General features: G+C 58.2%; 1 protein-coding gene across 2 annotated transcripts; it reads left to right on the forward strand.

Annotated features, from left to right (window-relative positions):
- The first annotated feature begins 438 nt into the window (after positions 1–438).
- On the forward strand, positions 439–10925 carry LOC123620513 (fructosamine 3 kinase related protein). 2 transcript variants are annotated; one of them, XM_045525796.1, is made up of 7 exons: positions 543–623; positions 2028–2182; positions 6034–6185; positions 6424–6515; positions 8133–8215; positions 9408–9530; positions 9762–10925. In XM_045525796.1, the coding sequence occupies exons 3-7, from the start codon at positions 6043–6045 to the stop codon at positions 10098–10100; spliced, it is 780 nt and encodes a 259-aa protein (XP_045381752.1). In that variant the 5' UTR covers positions 543–623; positions 2028–2182; positions 6034–6042; the 3' UTR covers positions 10101–10925. The 2 variants fall into 2 exon arrangements, with proteins under 2 accessions (XP_045381751.1, XP_045381752.1); XM_045525795.1 differs by lacking the exon at positions 2028–2182 and having other exon boundaries at positions 439–623.
- The last annotated feature ends 5988 nt before the right edge of the window (positions 10926–16913 follow it).

Raw genomic sequence — 16913 nt, forward strand, 5'->3', positions numbered from 1 at the left:
AGCCTTCCAGAGGGGGCAGAGGGCACAGAGGGGGCAGAGGGGGCCCAGGGCGCAGAGGCAGGGCGGGTCGGAGCAGCGCCTGCGCCCGGGGAGGCGGGGCCGGCGGCGGGGCGTCTCGGAGCCTCCTACAGGTGAGCTCGGTCGCGGCGAGGGCGAGTCCGCGCCGATCCGCGGGACAGAGCTCTGCTCACGCCCGCCCTCCCCGCGCTCCCCCTAGTGTCGGCCCGTCATCGCCCAATCCCTGCGCTTGTTCTGCTGCCCAGACCCGTCCCTGCCCGCCGCTTGCCCAATCCCTGCGCTCGTTTCTGCTGTCCGGACCCGCCCCTGCCTGCCGCTCACCGAATCCTCGCTCTCGCCTCTGCTGCCGGACCCGCCCCTTTCCGCCGCTCGCCCAATCCCCGCGCGGGCCCGCGTCCGCCCCGCCCAGCTGCCCCGGCGTCTCTGTGCCGGCCTGAGGCGAGTCCGCGGCCGGGCGGGGAAAAATGGAGGGGCTGCTGAGGCGGGAGCTGGGCTGCAGCTCCGTCAAGGCCACGGGCCATTCGGGGGGCGGGTGCATCAGCCAGGGCCAGAGTTACGACACGGACAGAGGACGAGTGTTCGTGAAAGTGAATTCCAAGGCGGAGGTCAGGGCCGCCGGGGCGGGCGGCTGCTGGGGTCGGGGTCCGGGTCTGGTCTTGGCATCTGGGGTCTGGGCGGGGCTTGGGGGTCTGGGCTCGGGGTCTGGGTCTGGGCTTGGGGGTCTGGGCTCGGGGTCTGGGCGGGGCTCGGGGGGGTCTGGGCTCGGGGTCTGGGCGGGGCTTGGGGGTCTGGGCTCGGGGTCTGGGCGGGGCTTGGGGGGGTCTGGGCTCGGGGTCTGGGCGGGGCTTGGGGGGGTCTGGGCTCGGGGTCTGGGCGGGGCTTGGGGGGTCTGGGCTCGGGGTCTGGGCTCGGGGTCTGGGCGGGGCTTGGGGGGGGTCTGGGCTCGGGGTCTGGGCTCGGGGTCTGGGCGGGGCTTGGGGGGTCTGGGCTCGGGGTCTGGGCGGGGCTTGGGGGTCTGGGCTCGGGGTCTGGGCGGGGCTTGGGGGGTCTGGGCTCGGGGTCTGGGCGGGGCTTGGGGGTCTGGGCTCGGGGTCTGGGCGGGGCTTGGGGGTCTGGGCTCGGGGTCTGGGCTCGGGGCTTAGGGGTCTGGGCTTGGGGTCTGGGCGGGGCTTGGGGGTCTGGGCTCGGGGTCTGGGCTCGGGGCTTAGGGGTCTGGGCTCGGGGTCTGGGCTCGGGGCTTAGGGGTCTGGGCTTGGGGTCTGGGCGGGGCTCGGGGGGGTCTGGGCTCGGGGTCTGGGTCTGGTCTTGGCATCTGGGGTCTGGGCTCGAGGTCTAGTGTGGGTTCGGGGTCAGGCTTGGGCCTGGAGTCCACAGGGTCACATTCTGTGGCCGCGGGGCACAGGTGGCAGGTGGCGACCCTCTCCTCACAGGCTTGGCCACTCGGGCGCCCAGGGTCGGCGGGCCGTGGGTGGCGGGGCGCCGGTCCCACCCGGGACCCACTGCGGCCCTGCGGCCCACGAGCCGCCTGGCATCCCCTGCACCGGTTTTCTCCGCGGCGGCAGCGTCTGTGATGGATGCTGTGCGTGGTGTCTCTGTGACTGTTGTGACCACTATTTTGAGAAAATCCTTTATGTTGGGTGAGCTTTGGACAAGGACAGTAAAAGCAGCAGCCTGTCTGCAGAGATCAGAACCCTTTCTGAATTGTCAAAGACAATGTAGCTACTCCATTCTGTTTGTCTGGGAACTTTTTCTCAAGGGCCGGGGAACGGAGGGTGAGCCTCCCTGCTGAAGTTGTGCTGCTGGTCGTTCGTGTCCCTTCTTTGCCAGGTTTAGTTGGGTCATTCCAGTACTCACCTGGCAGGCACCCCGGTGAGGACCGGGCAATTCCTTCTCAAACGGGACGGAAGGTGCTTCCCCCCCGTGCCAAGCAGTACACACCACAGGGCTTGGCTCTGCTTTGATCCTTTCCTTAGAACTCATTCTTGCAGTTGTTTTAATTTTCTTCCCAGAAATGAATCCCACTTTCCATGAAGTGGGGTAATCTCACTCTGAAACACTGCTGTACTCTCAAGACCAGCCTTCAACTGTGTGTTCTACAGCGATCAGCTACACGTCATCGTGTACATTAATTTTACAGGAATTTGGCAGCTGTCTGTCCTTGAAGGTACTCTTACACTGACTCACCCCAGGCCGTGCTTGTGTAGCAGTGGCGTCCCTCCTCACCTTCTGCAGGGGGGGCCTCTCTGTCGGTTTGGTTCTTCCCCCCTTTAAGTGGCCCCTATCCTTCTCACATCTTAGTATTTCCTCCCCCACTGGCGTTTGTGCTAATTCAGAATTTGGTGTTGGTTACAGGGGAAGCAAATATTTTGCATTGGCTAAAATCTAACCCCTTAGTGATGCTTTTTAAACACTGTTCTTCCACTGCTCTTTTTTTGAGTTCTTATTTACTTATTTTATCATCAAAGTCCTTTTTTTTTTTCACTAATTTTCCTAATGTAAGTTCCTTCTGGTCCTTTGGTAAATAATTCCAGCATGTCATTCTCCAGCACGCCGTGGAACGTGCAGCGTGAGTGAGGCAACTGGCCAAACGTTTGCTAGTTGGGTTGGAAGTGAGACTTTTTTATGCTTTACCTTCTAGAAGCCACGGCTGTCTTCTAGAGTTTGTAAAGACGGCTACCGGGTTGCTCTCGCCTCTGCTGGGTCCAACCTGGCCTCAGTTGTTTTTCCTCTTGATTATTCTCATCTGCCGTTTGCATACGAGTGTAATTGGTTTTCTCCCACACTTCTCCCTCGAGTTCTAGATCTTTTGTACCACTACACCCCAGCTGATGCTTACTTTTACCTTGAGCCCCCTCTAGAGAATTAACATTCTTGGCTTTAGTTAGAAACTTAGGGCCATACAGACACAGATACTTCTGTGAAGAGCCTTGGCCTTGGGCTGGATTCCCAGACCCTCCTTCACCTCTCCTGTATTTTTTCAGTACTACCCTTTTCTCTCCACAACCAGCACTCCAGTGAAAGTATACCCAGTTGGTTTCCTTTCATTTTCTAAAGACTATGCTTTGAAAATTCTGTTTAGGACACAGTTCTTATCTTCCTTCTTAGTAACTTTCTCTAAGGTGCTACTAATAATACTATTTATAAAGTGTTTAGAGTGGATCATATAAGTGTTAGCTGCTATCTCAGTTAATCATGACAGCAAGCGTATGAAATTGGTACTATTATTAACCCAGTTTTACAGATGAGGAAACTGAGGCACAGAGAGTTCAGTAACTTGCCCGGGGTCACAGTTAGTAACTGTGAGAACAAGAGGAAGAATGTCTGTGGCAGCTCTGTTCATGGCCCCGCGCTGGGAGCCCAGCTGTCCGTCGGTAGTAGACGGAGGAGTGTATTTTAGAGCACGCACAGGGTGGAGCGCGACACAGCAGTGGGAACGCACACGCCACACGCACTGTGCACAGCGTAACAAATGCAGTGTGGCACGAGGCAGCCAGACGCCAGAAGCTGTGTGACTCTGTGTAGAGCAATGACAGAGTAAGCGAAACGAATCTCTGGTGGTGAAGGTCAAGGTAGAGGCTACCTGTGGGGCAGGGGACAGCGAACAGTGGGGAGAGACGGTGCTTTGGGATTGCTGTGATGCCTGATGCCTTCGCGTGGGCCGTGGCTGGTTACGCTGTGAGCATTTGTGAGTTGGACGCTTAGAGCCGTGCGCTTTTCTACATGTGCTTCAGTGACAGTTCCTTTAAACAAAAAGATATTTTACAGGTGAAGAATTACCTAGTATGGGAAGTTAGGGAAGATTTCTTTGAAAAATTGACACTGATACTAAGCTGAAATATTAAGGCTAGGAAGGAACTGAGTCGGGCAAGAGATGGGGGGACAGTGTTCCAAGCAGCTGTGACATGGCGTGGGGAGGCTCTGAGGCTGGAGGAGGCTGGCGCCCTCTGAGGAACTAAAAGAAGGCTGGGAGACAGAGCAAAGGAGCGTGCGTGCGTGCGTGTGTGTGTGTGTGTGTGTGTGTGTAGCAGCCGGGGTAGTGCGTGTGTGTGTGTGTGTGTGTGTGTTGGGGGCAGCTGGGTTTTATGTGTATGTGTGTGTGTGTGTGTGTGTGTGTGTGTTGGGGGCAGCTGGGTTGTGTGTGTGTGTGTGTGTGTGTGTGTGTTGGGGGCAGCTGGGGTAGTGTGTGTGTGTGTGTGTGTGTGTGTGTGTTGGGGGCAGCTGGGGTAGTGTGTGTGTGTGTGTGTGTTGGGGGCAGCTGGGTAATGTGTGTGTGTGTGTGTGTTGGGGGCAGCTGGGGTAGTGTGTGTGTGTGTGTGTGTTGGGGAGCAGCTGGGTAGTGTGTGTGTGTGTTAGGGGCAGCTGGGTTGTGTGTGTGTGTGTATGTATGTGTGTGTGCGTGTGTGTGTGTGTGTGTTGGGGGCAGCTGGGGTAGTGTGCGTGTGTGTGTGTGTGTGTGTGTGTTGGGGGCAGCTGGGTAGTGTGTGTGTGTGTGTGTGTGTGTGTGTTGGGGAGCAGCTGGGTAGTGTGTGTATGTGTGTGTGTGTGTTGGGGAGCAGCTGGGTAGTGTGTGTGTGTGTGTGTGTGTTGGGGGCAGCTGGGTTGTGTATGTGTGTGTGTGTGTGTTGGGGGGCAGCTGGGGTGTGTGTGTGTGTGTTGGGGAGCAGCTGGGTAGTGTGTGTGTGTGTGTGTTGGGGGCAGCTGGGTTGTGTATGTGTGTGTGTGTGTGTTGGGGGGCAGCTGGGGTGTGTGTGTGTGTGTGTTGGGGGCAGCTGGGTTGTGTATGTGTGTGTGTGTGTGTGTGTGTGTTGGGGGGCAGCTGGGGTAGTGTGTGTGTGTGTGTGTGTGTTGGGGAGCAGCTGGGTAGTGTGTGTGTGTGTGTGTGTGTGTGTGTGTGTGTTGGGGGCAGCTGGGTTGTGTATGTGTGTGTGTATGTGTGTGTGTGTATGTGTTGGGGGGCAGCTGGGGTATGTGTGTGTGTGTGTGTGTGTGTTGGGGAGCAGCTGGGTAGTGTGTGTGTGTGTGTGTGTGTGTGTTGGGGGCAGCTGGGTTGTGTGTGTGTGTGTGTGTGTGTGTGTGTGTTGGGGGGCAGCTGGGGTAGTGTGTGTGTGTGTGTTGGGGGGCAGCTGGGGTAGTGTGTGTGTGTGTGTGTGTGTGTGTGTGTGTGTGTGTGTTGGGGGCAGCTGGGTTGTGTGTGTGGGTGTGTGTTGGGGACAGCTGGGTTGTGTGTGTGCGTGTGTGTGTGTGTGTGCTGGGGGCAGCTGGGGTAGTGCGTGTGTGTTGGGGGCAGCTGGGTTGTATGTGTGTGTGTGTGTGTGTGTGTGTGTGTGTGTGTGTGTTGGGGGCACCTGGGTGGTGGCCCCAGATGCGGGTGGGAGAGTGGGCAGGGCTGTGCCTGTGCAGGAGGGGAAGGTTGCCAGCTTGGGATTGTCCTCCAGAGCCATCGCTGTGGTGTGGTGAGCAGGGAGACTCAGGGGAGGACAGTCACTGCAGTCCAGGGGACTGGGAGGGAGAGGGTGGTCGAGACGAGGTGGTGTCCAGTGCTGGGTGGGAGGTGGCATAGAGCTTGGTGGTCCATTTGGCTGAAGTGACCCCAGGGTCCTGGCACACTCAGAGGCCGCCTGCACCTGCGGGTCTGGGAGAGCGTGTCCTGCCTGTGAGCAGGGTTGTGGTTGGGGTGTTGTCCGAGGACGTGGGCAGAGAGCGCAGGCACATTCCGGCCCTGCTGGGCTCTCACTGGATGTTATGGCCTTCTGCTGTCCTCTCCTTGGAGAGCCTTTGGTCCACCATAGCATACGGTCACGATCCAGCACTAGAGAGTGCAACCCTCTCGTTCCTTTACAACTTCAGATCTTAGGGCCTACTCTGCTGACAAGCGCCTTTGAGCAAACGGTCCTTGTGTGTGGAATCCTCGGTCAGGACGGCCTTGCTCAGAAATTGTGACGCTGGAGGAAAACTGTGCCTTCCCGGATGCAGCCTGCTCCCCTCCCACTCCCCTGCTCTGTCGTTTTCTGACAGGCCAAAAGAATGTTTGAAGGGGAGATGGCAAGCCTAACTGCCATCCTAAGCACAGGCACGGTGAGGGTGCCCAAGCCCATCAAGGTCCTGGACGCGCCCAGCGGCGGGAGCATGCTGGTGATGGAGCATGTGGACATGCGGTATCTGAGCAGGTATTTCTTCATGCTGTCCCCTCTCGCTGGCTTTGTTTTTTCACTGAGTGGTTCTTTCATAACCGAAACTCGGGGGTGTAATTTTGAAGTGTGATATCAAGAACCCCCGACCGCACACATTGTGGGCTCTGCAAGCCAAAGGCAAGAGAGAGGGGACCTCCTAGCGTGATGTGCAGGCAAAGAGTGTGTGTCCACCGTGTGTGTGCATTTGTTTAGTTGCTGACCTTTGCTTTCACAGTTACGCTGCACAGCTCGGGGCCCAGCTGGCAGATCTACACCTCGACAACAAGAAGCTTGGAGAGTCGCTCCTGAAGGAGGCCGGCACAGTGGGTACGGACTGTGTGGGCCGCGGGGACTTTCCGCCAGTGGGCTCGGAGGAGGGGCCGTGCCCAGCCCTGCGCGGGCGACCCGCGCTTACGCCGGAGCACGGGAACGTCAGCCCTGAGGCTGCGTGTCTGCAGCGTGGTGAACCCCGACTCTGATGAGTGCGATTATCGTAAATGTGTTTGAAAGATGGAAAATCTCTGCCGGACCTGAAACCCCATAGCATTATGGGTGCTTTTACCTCTCACTCCCCGGAAGAGAGTCTAAGCACAGTTTCTGTTGCTTTTTGTTGTCAGTGGAAAAGAACCCAAATTCTGTCAAACAGTTCAAAGAGGTTTCTTGGGTTATAGTTTGGTTTTATATATTTTAGGGAGATAAGAAATACATATAAAGTTATAAATCAGTGCCTGGAAGGCGTATATTAGTCTGGCCTGAAAAGCAGGACTCTGAGCAGGGGTTTATGTGTCACGGGTAGGTTTAAAAATTTTTTGATTTGTAATTGGTTAAAGAAATGAAGTTTTGTCTAAAGGCTTGGAATGTTTTAAGATGAATCTGTTCATCAGAGACAAGCAACTGGACATATCCTGAGACTCGAGTGGTCTGTTAAGTAAACTGGTAACCTGCAGGTGTGGTTTAGCCCTGTCTCACATGGCCTTGGGCTTGTTGATGATTTTATGTGTCACTGCTAGACAGAGTCACTCCAAACGGGACAGGGCGTAACCAGGCCTGTCTGCCTCCCTTCTTCTCATGGCTGCAGCCCAGCTTCAGTGTTTGCTTTTGGGGGGCAGAATGTGTTCCTCTTGGCTAGGAGGGGGTCTATTCAGTTGGCTGGGGGGAGCTTAACATTTTATTTTAGTCCACACTATAAAAAGGGAGACCTTTAACCACAGTGTCTTTTCTTCGAAGAACAGTCATACCTGAGGCTTGAAATGACAGCCCCCACGTCTGACCATCTAGAGCTTAGATGGTGTTAGCATCCAGGGAATATTCCAGTACTATAATCCTCGACCCTCGGTAACCTGCATGTAGGCCAAGAGGTGACTGCCGGGCAGACTAGCTGATGTGCAGAAAGCAGGTAGCCAAGAACCTGCTACACAAGGTGGTCCCGTCCCCTCCACGCCACGTGGAGGTCACTTTGTTGGGACTTTCCTAGAGTCAAGGGCGCTGCAAAGGATGCAGCCCGTTTCCAAGCACAGCCGTGTCCCTGTCACAGATGGCATTTTCCACTGAAAACTGCCTTTTCTGATGGGTTATGGGCTTGATTTTTTTTTTTCCTCTCTGTAGAATATCTTCCCCCCTTTTCTGACACTGTGTCTGCCTCCCCCGGCCCTGCCCCAGCATTCTGGTGCCGGTTCTGGGAAGCAGTTGGCATTTTTTTTTTAACTTGCCGCTATACGAATGAGGATAGTATCCTCAACTGTCAAGTCTGCCGGCACAGGCTTGTTCCAGGTGTGCTGAGGGTCACTGGAGACCAAGGCCCGTCTGTCTCTGCTGAGGACGCAGCGTGGTCGGGGCCTGTGGCCTCAGGCCTCAGGGTGATTCTGGTGTCCGGGAGTGGGGGCTGCAGGGTCCTGGAGCGAGGGGACTGACGAGTCGTGGTTCTCTCTTCCTTTTGCCTGCGAGGGAGAGGAGGCGGGCACACGGAACGGCCCTTCGTGGAGCGGTTTGGGTTTGACGTGGTGACATGCTGCGGATACCTTCCCCAGGTGGGTGGCACCGCGTTGGTTCTGTTTCTCAGTCAGGTTGGCTGTTCAGACACGAGCAGGAAGCACACCCCCTCCTTTCCTGTGAGACTTAGTACAGGTGTCTGCACCCTTTTTCCTTTGCTAATTTTTAAGAGGTTGACGTGAGGTTTGCCCACCTTCCATGCCAGGTAAGCAGGGAGAGAGAGCAGGACCAGCAAGGTAGGCTTCTGGATTCAAGGGAGGTAAAAATTAGAAAATTTTAAGAAGTTTAAAATGTACTAAACTCTCAAAGGTAGCGAATGACGAGGGATTGTAGCTTTCAGTTTTATGATTTTATGGTTGGCTCCCCCGGGAATGTCGGCCTGGGGCTACTGCTTGATGCCCAGCAAGTGAGGCCTGGGCAGGCGGCAGCTCTGCTCTCGGGAAAGCGGCCTGGCTCCCTGGGCGGGGCTGACACATCTGGAAAAGTTTCGGGGGTTCCGGGTGGGCAGGGGCAGTAGGCAGTATTCCGATTTTGCAACGTCTTAAGAGGTTGTCCAGAAACCTGCCTGGGGGGCATGAGTGGCACTGTCTTGTCCTGCCTGCTCCAGGGGCCGTTTCATCCAGCTCCACCCCTTCCCCTGCCTGTACTCATCACGTGCGTGTTTGTGTGCACATGTGTGCATGCATGTGTGTGTGCACGTGTGTGTGTGTGTGTATGTGTGTGTGTGTGAGAGAGAGAGATACTCTCTTCCGGCATCACCTCCTGCTTGCTCCGCGTGCTACTCTACTCTTGGTGCCTGTCTTGCGTCCCTGGCTGGTGCACACCTGTGGCCTGGACGTCCTCTCTCAGGGCTCCCCATGATTCTCACGTCATCACTGTCTGGAGAGGGCTGTTCATGGCCGGGCAGGTGGTCGGCAGTGACCCACGAGGTCAGGGAAGGTCAGCTGGCTCTGGCCTCTGTGCTCTCATGTGAGTATAAATCAAATGAAAATGTCCTAGAATTCCTCCTTCCACGTGGAGAGGGGGTCCTGGAGCACCCCCTTGCCTCCCGCTGCTCTAGGGCTGGGGCCTGGGTCTCGGCAGGTCCGTGAGACGCTGCGGCCCCTGTGACTACCAGCCCTTCCGCACACTGTCCCTGCGGCCCTTCCCACTTTGGGACTCTGCACTGGAGCCCCCCTTCGGCTCTGGTGTTTCCTGCCAACCCTGCCTTCTTTGCTGTTGCCTGCTCAGGTGAACGACTGGCAGCAGGACTGGGTCGAGTTCTACGCCCGGCAGCGCATTCAGCCCCAGATGGACATGGTGGAGAAGGGGTCTGGGGACAGGGAGGCCCTGCAGCTGTGGTCCGCCCTGCAGGTGAGCCGGGCCCCACGCGCCGAGCACCGACAGCGCGTCCCACTCTGTCCTGGTGTCGGGAGGCACCAAGGCAGCTGCCACCTCCCAGTCTGTTCTGGGTGGGGAGCGGCGTCCCGTCTGCCGCGCCTGAGCGTGGTCCCGCTGCCAGACCGTGGGGCAGCACCTGGGGGACTGTCTGCGTCCCTCGTCATATAGTGGTCGCTTTGCTAAGCCCCACTTCCCCCCCTGCAGCTGAAGATCCCTGACCTGTTCCGGGGTCTGGAGATCGTCCCAGCCTTACTCCACGGAGACCTCTGGGGAGGAAACGTCGCGGAAGACTCCTCTGGGCCTGTCGTCTTTGATCCAGCTTCGTTCTATGGCCACTCGGAGTATGAGCTGGCGATAGCCGGCATGTTTGGGGGCTTCGGCAGCTCCTTTTACAGCGCCTACCACAGCAGGGTCCCCAAGGCCCCAGGGTTCGAGAAGCGCCTGCACCTGTATCAGCTCTTCCACTACTTGAACCACTGGAACCATTTTGGATCGGGCTATCGAGGCTCCTCCCTGAGCATCATGAGGAAACTTGTCACATGAGCCGCCTTCCCCTGGAGGGGGCCTCTCTCTGGGGGGCGTCTGGGCCCTGAGTTCCGCCCAGAGAGCCCATGGCCCTCCTGTCCCTCCACAGCCTCTTCACGTGGCTGGAGTAGCTTGAGACCAACGCAGTCCCTTATTCCCAAGCCGTGTAAAGTACGTAACACGCCAGAGGAAAGGTTTTGTCGTCCTAAAGTTGTAAACTTTATCAGACTTGTAGCCAGCGAGCGCTGCTCCAGGGAGGCATGAACAGAGAGACCTGTGAGGTGTGGGTGGCGCTGGGCCTCGCAGGTGCCCCAGAGGTGGAGCAGCCGTGAGCCATCTCAGGGGTGAGCAGGGTGTCACCAGTGTGCCCGGGCACTGTGCTCTGGGGACCACTTTCCGCCTCCTGCCCACTCTCGTGTGCAGGGACGACTCTGAGCTGTGCCCGGTGATGCTGCCTGCTGGCTGAGACTCGCGTCTGGACGCGAAACCACCTTCCTGGAAGCTTCTGTAATGACCAGTTCCAAACTGGAGCGCGTTCCCTCTGCTCTCCGCGTCACCTCTGGCCCCTGCCACGGGCTGAGCAGTCTGTGAACCAATCCTGGAGGGACCAAGCTGACAGCTCGCGGTGTCCTGGGGGGAATGTAGGAGCCTCGATCGCTCCTGTTGCGACCCCACCTTGTGTGCTGTTTCCAGAGCTTGCTCCGCTGTCCTCCCTTTGCAGCCTACGAATAAACTAGTGTCTCCTCCCTCAGTGTTGCAGCGATGAGAGAGATTCATGATGGCATTGAGGCTAACATGTCCTTTTGCATAAAAATTTGAATAAACTTTGAGTGGTTTCAATAATGCGTGAGACTATATTTCCCTCATTTATTGTAATTCATTGTTTATCTTAGTTGTTTGCCAGGAAACCTTAGTGACATATTGTGACAAGAGATAGGTACAACTGTTGTTTCTTAAAAGAGCAATATTTAGGCTGGGTGCGGTGGCTCATGCCTGTAATCCTAGCACTCTGGGAGGCCGAGGCAGGTGGATCGCTCTAAGTCAGGAGTTTGAGACCAGCCTGAGCAAGAGTGAGACCCCGTCTCTACTAAAAATAGAAACAAATTACCTGGCCAACTAAAAATACATATACAAAAAATTAGCTGGGCATGGTGGCACATGCCTGTAGTCCCAGCTACTCGGGAGGCTGAGGCAGGAGGATCGCTTAAGCCCAGGAGTTTGAGGTTGCTGTGAGCGAGGCTGACGCCACGGCACTCACTCTAGCCCGGGCAACAAGCGAGACTCTGTCTCAAAAAAAAAAAAAAAATTGAAAAAAAAAATGCAATATTTATCTTGTCTTTTTGTTCAAATAAGAGAATAGCACGTAGTTTCAAGTTAAAAGAAGGCGCAGCCTTGAACCGTCTATAATACTTGACCAGAGGAGCAGTCTGACTGCCATGTTATCCCCCCGTGAGGTCTGGAAAGCAGTGAAGGGAGGATGGAGGCAGCTGTAGAACCACGTCTGGGGAAGACGCCGCGGGTGACCGTGCTGGGTCTGGCTCAGGGCTTGGAAAACACCCGTGTCAGGGACACCCAGTGATGACCCTGAACTGGATTGAAGAGGATGGATTTTTTTTTTTTCTCTTGTTTGCTTGCTGTCTGTGTTCTGGGTCGCAGAATTCAGAGGCAGAACTGAGTTCCTGTAGAGCCCTAGTTTTTGTGGGAGGGAGAGAGGACTGTGAGTTGCTGGAGTTTCAAACCTTGTGATTCCCAGACGACCATGTGCCAGGATTTTAGGTGGTTTACTCTGACCCTGGGGAGACTGATAACTGTTTCCAAGGAAAATGATGCCCCGAAACGGCTTCCTGGCGAAGGAGTGTTGGGATGTGTGCTGCCTCACTCCCCGCAGACATGCTTTCCAAGTAACGCCAGCTTCGTTTCCAGGATGGTTTTGGTTTTGGTGCCGCCAGACCTGAGGTCTCCCGCAGAGAAAATTATTCTACAGCCGAAACCATTTGAGCAGCAGAGCCAGGGCCCCTCTCCTCTGTGGTTAGCAGGCGAGCAGAGTGGCCACCGGGCCAGAACACAGTGGAGCGAACGTGCGTTTGCTCGGCCTCAGAGGATCTTAAACAAGAGTCTCCGTTGCATGTTCCTGTGGTTCACAAGAGTCATCAGTGCAGCAGCCCTGTGGCCTGGACGAGGCGAATGCCCGCGCCGGTGTCGGGACCCACGAGTCACCGGCGAGGCACAGGCCTTCCCGCTCCCGGGGGAGTTGCTCACAGGCCCCTGCCAGGTCTGGAGGGCGCGAGGCAGCCTCCCGGGTGCCTGGTCACTGCCCAAGAAAGGGTGGCCTGGGATCTCTCCTGACATAACCCTCTAGGGCTGTGCCAGTCGCTGCCCCACGATGGGCCCCTCCATTCTGTGGGACGCTGGGGGCCCTGGGTGTCATTCTGTGTCAGCACATTGCGGTGATGAGAGCGAAAGCCAAAGCTTTCCCGAACGCTAACAGGAAGGACATTTCAGTCTTCCAGAAGAGACGGCCTTCTCCCCCTAGACGGCATCGCAGTGCTGCGTGGAGGAGAGGCTGTCAGAGAGCCGGCGTAGAAATGTAGCAAGTGTCACAGAGCCGTGGCAGGCACTTAGCTGACAAATACTATTGTGGTGTTCGTCAGTTTTTTAAACTTTGCAATTTTTTGCAATTGCTCATTTAAAATACTATTTTTGTGCCTAATTTTGTATTCATTAGTATACATATTTTTTTATATATAACGTGTACGTTTTTTCATTAAGGTTGCCAAAATCAAATAAGCTTCAGGCACAAAGGCTGCTGGGTCTACTCAGTTGATTTTGTGGATTATCCTGTGGTGTGAAAGACCACACATGTCATCGGGGGACGCACTTCCCAATGGGAAATGGTGCTGCTTTCTGGCCGGCTGAGCTGGAGGACGTGGGGGAGGCTCAATTCCAGGGGGTCGTGTGTCCCGCCTCCTGACTGCAGCCTCCGGTGCTCGTAGGGCGGCTTAACCTCTGGAATAAAGGGGAGACTTGGCTCTGGACACAGCTCCGAGACTCCTGGGCACAGGCAGGAGCTGGAGGAGGTTCATGCCCTTTGGGGCAGCTGTGAGCGTCGCCGGGAAGCCCCAGCCGGGCGTCCAGGGAAGTGGCCGCTGCCCCGAGCTCCCCTCGAGGGCCCTCGGGTCTCGTCTCTGGGATCTCGGGGGTAGGGTGGCTTTACTTGCTGCTCTTACTGAAATTGGGTATGTTGTATCAAAATCCCTCATTATCTAACAGTGTTAGGGTTTCAACCTTTCCATGGAAGTGAGTCTTCGGACAACTAAAATTGAGACTTCCACCCCAAAATGTTTTATCAATATTTTATATCCTTTTAATGAAAGTGCACCTAAAACACATACTTTTCTATCTTCTTAAGTAGAAGACCCTCCCCTTCCAGCCCACCCTGTCCCAGGAACGGTGCCAGCTGTCATTATCTGGGGCTGCCTGGATGTCGTCGCCCAGGGCCCGGCATGGGGGCAGTTCAGGAGGGCCTGGCAGGCCTGTGGGCAGAGCGCGAGGAGCCACGGGGGCAGTGCGGTACCCAGCTCCAAGGGCCGTGGCCACTCAGTCCCGAGGTGTGGCCTTGTGCAGGACAAAGCCCAAGGTGACCTTGCTGGCAGGACGTCAGGGAGCAAATGCCCTAACCTCGCCTTCCTCCCTTCCTCCCTTCCCCTATTGGGCTCCCCTTTGGCCAGACCCGAGCAGGCCAGCTTGCTAAGAGTGGCACAGGCAGCCCCGGGCAGAGAGGAGTGCAGGGCGGGAGTGGGTGTGAAAGAGAAGGGGCAGAAACTGGGCACGGCCCACAGTGGAATGTGTTGACCCAACGGCCGTGCTGCCCCGTCTCTCAGCACCGGTCCTGGCCCCTCCCGAGGCTCCTGGGCCTCCCCCTCTCGCCACCCAGCTCACCTGCTCACTCGAAAACCTCCAGCCCCCTCCTGCCTCCCGGGTGTCCCCTCCAGTTTGCCATTACACTGCACCCCAAATCATCTGAGATACAGATCTTTAAAAACAGTGTTATCATTTACACGCCATAAAACGTACCCTACTAATCTTTTAATAAACTTAGGATCACTTCACTGTTCTGCCCCTGAATCTTCAATGGCTCTCGTTAGCTCCCAAAGTAAAGGCCTTCCTGTCCTGGGCCTGCACCCCCATTTCTTATGCACCACTGAGTGACCCGAGCTCACTGAGTGACCCGAGCACCCGTGTGGTTCTCCGCATGGCCTTTGAGGTGCAGGAGAAAAGTTATAAGGGGCTACGGGAAGAGCACAGAGAAAGCCAACTCTAGACCAAAGAGTCGGAATTCCAAAAGACAGAGCAGAAAACAGCAAGGAAATCATCAAGAACCGAAGACAGGGTCCCAGGATTGGAGGACCCAGGTTTCCATCCTAAGATGACCCACCAGTCCTGTCCAGAGGACGACGGGAGACGCACCCAGCACCTCCCTGGGGAATTTTCACACACTGGGACGCAGAGGCCTCCCGAGAAGAGTTTCACACAAACAACAAGAATCAAAATGGCCTCCAACTTCTCAACATCGAGGCTGGAGCATCTCTGAAAGCCTGTGGTCTGGTCTCCAGCGGGGACTTCCACAGCCAGCCGGACCGTCACCCAGGAATAAAGACACTTACAGGTGCACGAGGGCTCACTGCCCTGTCATGAGTCCTTTCTCTAGACGCAGTGGCTCCGGCTGAGAGGGCAGGCGAGGGAGGGGCAGAGCCCTGCTGGCCGTGGGCTCCTGCTGGGGGCAGTGGCAGCGCTCCCTGACCAGGGGTGGGCGCGAGCCCTGCCCTCGACTGTGGCCTCGGACACGCAGAGCCAACGGGAGGAGGTGGAAGTGATGCGCTTGGCTTCTGAGGCCAGTTCTGGAACCCTCTCCTGGGGGCTCCGAGCCCACCCTGAGAGGCCGCGGTCGTGTCCTGCTGTGACAGCGACTGCAGAACCCGGGCTCCAGTCATCCCAGGTGCCAGATGACCCCAGCCCAGGAGAGCAGGCCGGCAGGCTGCAGGGACACCAGTCCCAGAGGCTTTGCCTCTCTGAATCCGGCTGCTGTCTCAGCAGGACCCCGGAGACTCTGTGGGCAAAGACAACAGTTGGGACTCCAGAAAATCCGCTTGCTCGGTTAAAGCCTCACACAGGTGTTGGTCTGACCAAAGGGCTTTTGGCTCTATCTTCCCAGAGGCTGCCCACCTCTTAGAAGAGGTGTCTCTAACCGAAGTGGGTACCTTACAGAGGACAAGAGCTGCAGGCCTGGCAGCTGGGAGGCCCAGAAGGAAACGCCACAGGCAGCATGGCGTGGGGTGGCCTCCAGGGCGTCTTGGGATGGCAGGGTCCCACCCTGCCCTGGGACCTTCTGGGGACTCTGTAGCCAGTCGTTTGCCTTTGGAGACTCATGGGGCCTGGAGGGAGAAAGATACACTTTCAAATCCCGTGGGCCACCTTCCAGCACTGGCACCTTGGGCAAGTTAATCTGTGCCTCAGTTTCCTTATCTGCAAGGCGGGAGTAGCGCAGGCCCCTCACAGGGTGATGCTGAGGCCTAGCTGACTTCAGTGGGCCTGGCATTGTCAAAGCTCCAATAAATGGTATTATTGGCCCCAAATCTCTCTTCCTAGGCCCTTACTTTGTAAAGGAAGCTCACTGAGGCGGAATCAACAGCCGTCACAAGCCGGGCAGGGGCGTCATGGGTTAAGGAGCAGGGGATGTAGGTGGTGGTGACTCACTCTGGATTACCTGTGGGCACCGGTGTCGTGTGTGCACAGGGGCCTTGAAGCGCCTTTCCCAGTTTGTCTCTAATCAGGGGCCTCCCAGCAGCTGCTATCTGCGAGGACACCTGGTCCCCTGGGGCCTGGCCAGGGCGCGGCCCTGCCTGGACAGTATGGGAGCCCAGCGTCCTGTGGCCTGCGCCCCCGTCCCAGGACAGCCCAGGTCTCACTGAGCCTGGCCAGTGTCCTGCTGGGTGGAAGCTGGCCTGGGGCCCCCCAGGGGAGTGCGGGGCGGGGTAGGGGCAGGAGCGCGGGGCGGGGGGGGGGGGGGCGCGGGGCGGGGTAGGGGGAGGAGCGCGGGGCGGGGGGCGCGGGACGCGGTAGGGGGAGGAGCGAGGGGCGGGGAGTGCGGGCGGGGAGCGCAGGGGCGGGGTAGGGGGAGGAGCGCGGGGCGGGGGGCGCGGGGCGGGGTAGGGGGAGGAGCGCGGGGCGGGGAGCGCGGGGCGGGGTAGGGGGAGGAGCGCGGGGTGGGGAGTGCGGGGCGGGGTAGGGGGAGGAGCGCGGGGCGGGGAGGTGCGCGGGGTGGGGAGCGCGGGGCGGGGTAGGGGGAGGAGCGCGGGGCGAGGGGGGCGCGGGGCGGGGAGCGCGGGGCGGGGTAGGGGGAGGAGCGCGGGGTGGGGAGTGCGGGGCGGGGTAGGGGGAGGAGCGCGGGGCGGGGAGGTGCGCGGGGTGGGGAGCGCGGGGCGGGGTAGGGGGAGGAGCGCGGGGCGAGGGGGGCGCGGGGCGGGGAGCGCGGGGGCGGGGTAGGGGGAGGAGCGCGGGGCGGGGGGCGCGGGGCGGGGTAGGGGGAGGAGCGCGGGGCGGGGGGCGCGGGGCGGGGTAGGGGGAGGAGCGCGGGGCGGGGGGCGCGGGGCGGGGTAGGGGGAGGAGCGCGGGGCGGGAGGCGCGGGGCGGGGTAGGGGGAGGAGCGCGGGGCGGGGAGCGCGGGGCGGGGTAGGGGGAGGAGCGCGGGGCGGGGAGCGCGGGGCGGGGTAGGGGGAGGAGCGCGGGGCGCGGGGCGGGGAGCGTGGTGGGCGGGGAGGCGCGGGGCAGGGT

The sequence above is a fragment of the Lemur catta genome, chromosome 15 (assembly GCF_020740605.2).
Source record: "Lemur catta isolate mLemCat1 chromosome 15, mLemCat1.pri, whole genome shotgun sequence".
Classification (NCBI taxonomy): Eukaryota; Metazoa; Chordata; class Mammalia; order Primates; family Lemuridae; genus Lemur; species Lemur catta.